This window comes from Frankliniella occidentalis, unplaced genomic scaffold (assembly GCF_000697945.3).
Source record: "Frankliniella occidentalis isolate FOCC.00 unplaced genomic scaffold, Focc_3.1 Scaffold107, whole genome shotgun sequence".
NCBI lineage: Eukaryota > Metazoa > Arthropoda > Insecta > Thysanoptera > Thripidae > Frankliniella > Frankliniella occidentalis.
In genome coordinates, this window is record NW_026267236.1 from 738,671 (window position 1) to 741,228 (window position 2,558).

General features: G+C 55.6%; 1 protein-coding gene across 11 annotated transcripts in view; it reads left to right on the forward strand.

Annotated features, from left to right (window-relative positions):
• Positions 1-2,558, forward strand: part of LOC113203227 (uncharacterized) — a 165,968-nt gene that overhangs the window by 3,981 nt on the left and 159,429 nt on the right. For all 11 annotated transcript variants that reach the window (XR_008011422.1, XR_008011423.1, XM_052270026.1 and 8 more), the window contains one exon: positions 115-225. Coding sequence is in view for 9 of the 11 variants with exons in the window: in XM_052270026.1 (XP_052125986.1) it covers positions 115-225 (111 nt within the window). In the remaining 2 variants the exon portion in view is untranslated. The remainder of the gene's footprint in view (positions 1-114; positions 226-2,558) is intronic.

Consider the following 2,558-nt stretch of genomic DNA (forward strand, 5'->3'; position numbering starts at 1 on the left):
TTTTTTTGTCTGTTATTTTCAAGATTGAAATGAATTACTGGATTTATTTGTTGTTGAAAGTCAGTGAATATTTTCCTTCAATTTTTACGAGTCTAATATAAGCGTTCTTCTTAGGAACTTGTCACGGTGTTCATCATTTTCAAAGAGATGGACCTCAGCAGGGACGCCAAAGAGTGGAGTTTTCCTGTTCGCCCTTCATGGATCAAATCAACGACACTTCCATCTGTAAGTACTGTAATTTGGATTGTTGTATGACTTGTGCTCTTGTGCTTTGTGCTAAACAAAAAATTACGCTGTATCTTAAGCGTTGAAGGAGTCTACTAGTTACTCCACTATACTCAAAGTAATTATTTTTGATCTGCTGAAACATATTGAGGTGGCCTCAGGGTTCCTCACTGCAGACTGCTGATCAGAGGAACCAGAGTAAAGAGTGTGGGGAGGATGTAGCTATGGTGTAGCATCACCTGTGGGACTAATTCCTGTTTCGTTATCAATTACCGGTTGGATATGTCCCCCTCGCCCACCTCCCTCTTCCTCGGTCCCCTCGGGCGACGTTCTGATTTATCCAGCATAACGCGCTCGATCTCAGCAGTAAGCCACATCCTGTCCCACTGACGCCCCTATGGCATGTGTGCACCTAAATCATGACTGATTTTTTTCACGAACAGGAGAGGCGGTCCACGTGCTGTTGGGGGAGGGGGAGGGGGTATCCTCATTATTGAAAAATTTGAATGATAAATTTTCGTTTACGTTCTGGTGCCAATGGTCGAATCGCGAGTATCGCTGTCAAAGTGGCCTTGCACGACAGGCGGCATCGCGGGCGTCCCCTGGGGCCTAACTTACACGCTCTTTAGGTAATTGATATGGATAGGCGTGCGCAATCGGATGAGGGAGGCAGGGGAATGGAAAGGAGGGAGGAAGGGGGGGGGGGCAGGTGGCCTAAGGGCAGAGACTGTCTTGGTGAGGAAGAGAAAAGTAGGGGGGGGGGGCAATACAGCCCCGCAGGCCGGAGAAGTATATCAGTTTCCATCGTTTAAATTTTCTCTGGTTCACATTTTTTCCCTACCCCCCCCCCCTTCATTTCCGTTTCGCGCCAAAACGCGGGGGGAGCATCCCCGGGGCTCAGGGCGCACACTTGGGCCCCTCCTGCCGGAAGTGCAACGACGACGCTTTCCGCTCTTAATGGAGGAAAAGGGTGCGCGTCACACATGTGCATCTCGCGCGGAGAAGGGAGGGAGGGGGCGGAGGGAAGGGTACCGAGAGGGGAGAGGGAGAGGGGGGGGGGCGACATGTGTCCTCGAGGAGCTACGCCATCCCTTCTCCCCACCTCCCTCTCTCACTTCCTCCCCTTCCCACTCACTCACCCGCCTTCATTTAACGGGTTTAATCAGGTACAGTACGTACATTGTGTCTAACGACGTTCACCTTTATCATGGTAAAGTCATTTTAGTTGAAGCAATAATGCCCGGCGTTTTTGGACGCTACCCGAAGGCTGGAGCGAAAGGGGTATAGGGGGCAGAGGATGGCGGTGGGCTGGTGTTGGCTCCTTGGCGGGGGGACGCGCGTGGCGTGGTCGGACCCCAAAGAGAAGAAATGGAAATAAAAATAATTTGGTGGGCTCTGCCCCGCTCTGCTCTTCGCCACTGCTGCTGCGACGCGGCAGTAGCAGCAGCACGTGTCTCTGTCAGGCCCGAGGCTCGAGGGGCCTAAAGGTTTGCCTGACGTATTTTTGGCCTCCTCCCCTGCGCGTTTTGGTCTTGCCCCCCCCCCCTCTCTTTTCCCTCGACATATCTTCCATCACACAAAAGTCTCCCGTCACGCGGAGCCCATCCTTTCCTGCCAACGTACCAAAGGGAATCAGTTTCGCGCTGTCCAAATCGGGTTGCGTCCCAAGTCGCTTTGCCTTGCGCACGACGGAAGGTTCCGTCCCTTGGAGTCTCCTCCCTGGAGTTACCCTTAATTGTGATCTGGCGCATCTCGGGCCCGGCGCGGTGTTTCAGTTTCCAAAGGGGGTACCCCACCCCGTCGCCATCACGGAGCACACCGCTGCCCACGCGCCCGGGCTGATGCTGCTGCCACAGGCCATAACTCTCGTCTTACAACTTTGCTTTTTCGTGTGCCTGTGCTGCGCTGGCGTGGCTGGCGCTGCTCCTCTGCCGAGTCCCCTGCGGCCCCCTGGACCCCTGGCCTCCCGGCCCCCCGGCCCCCGGGCCCGGCCTGCCCGTGGCCGGTAGCTGGTCCACTCTTGATGATGGTACTCATGTTGTGACCCCTCCCCCCCCCCCCTTTCCTCGCCCCGCCACTCCCTCCTTGGACCATCAAACGTCCATCCCGTCCAACTGTATCCAAGCCAAACGCTTTTCTTGGCGTCCCTCCGGTGCGGATCCAGCGGAGACGAGAAGGCTAGGGGTCCTCCTAGAGCGTTTAGCCAACTACCCCATAAGTGGGCAACTCGTGCTGCAAAAAGCATGGTTTGGGCTCCTCTGCCCTGCGGTGGTCAGATGTCCGCGTCCCCCGCTGTCCCCGCTGTCCCCGCTGTCCCCGCTCCGCTGTCCCCG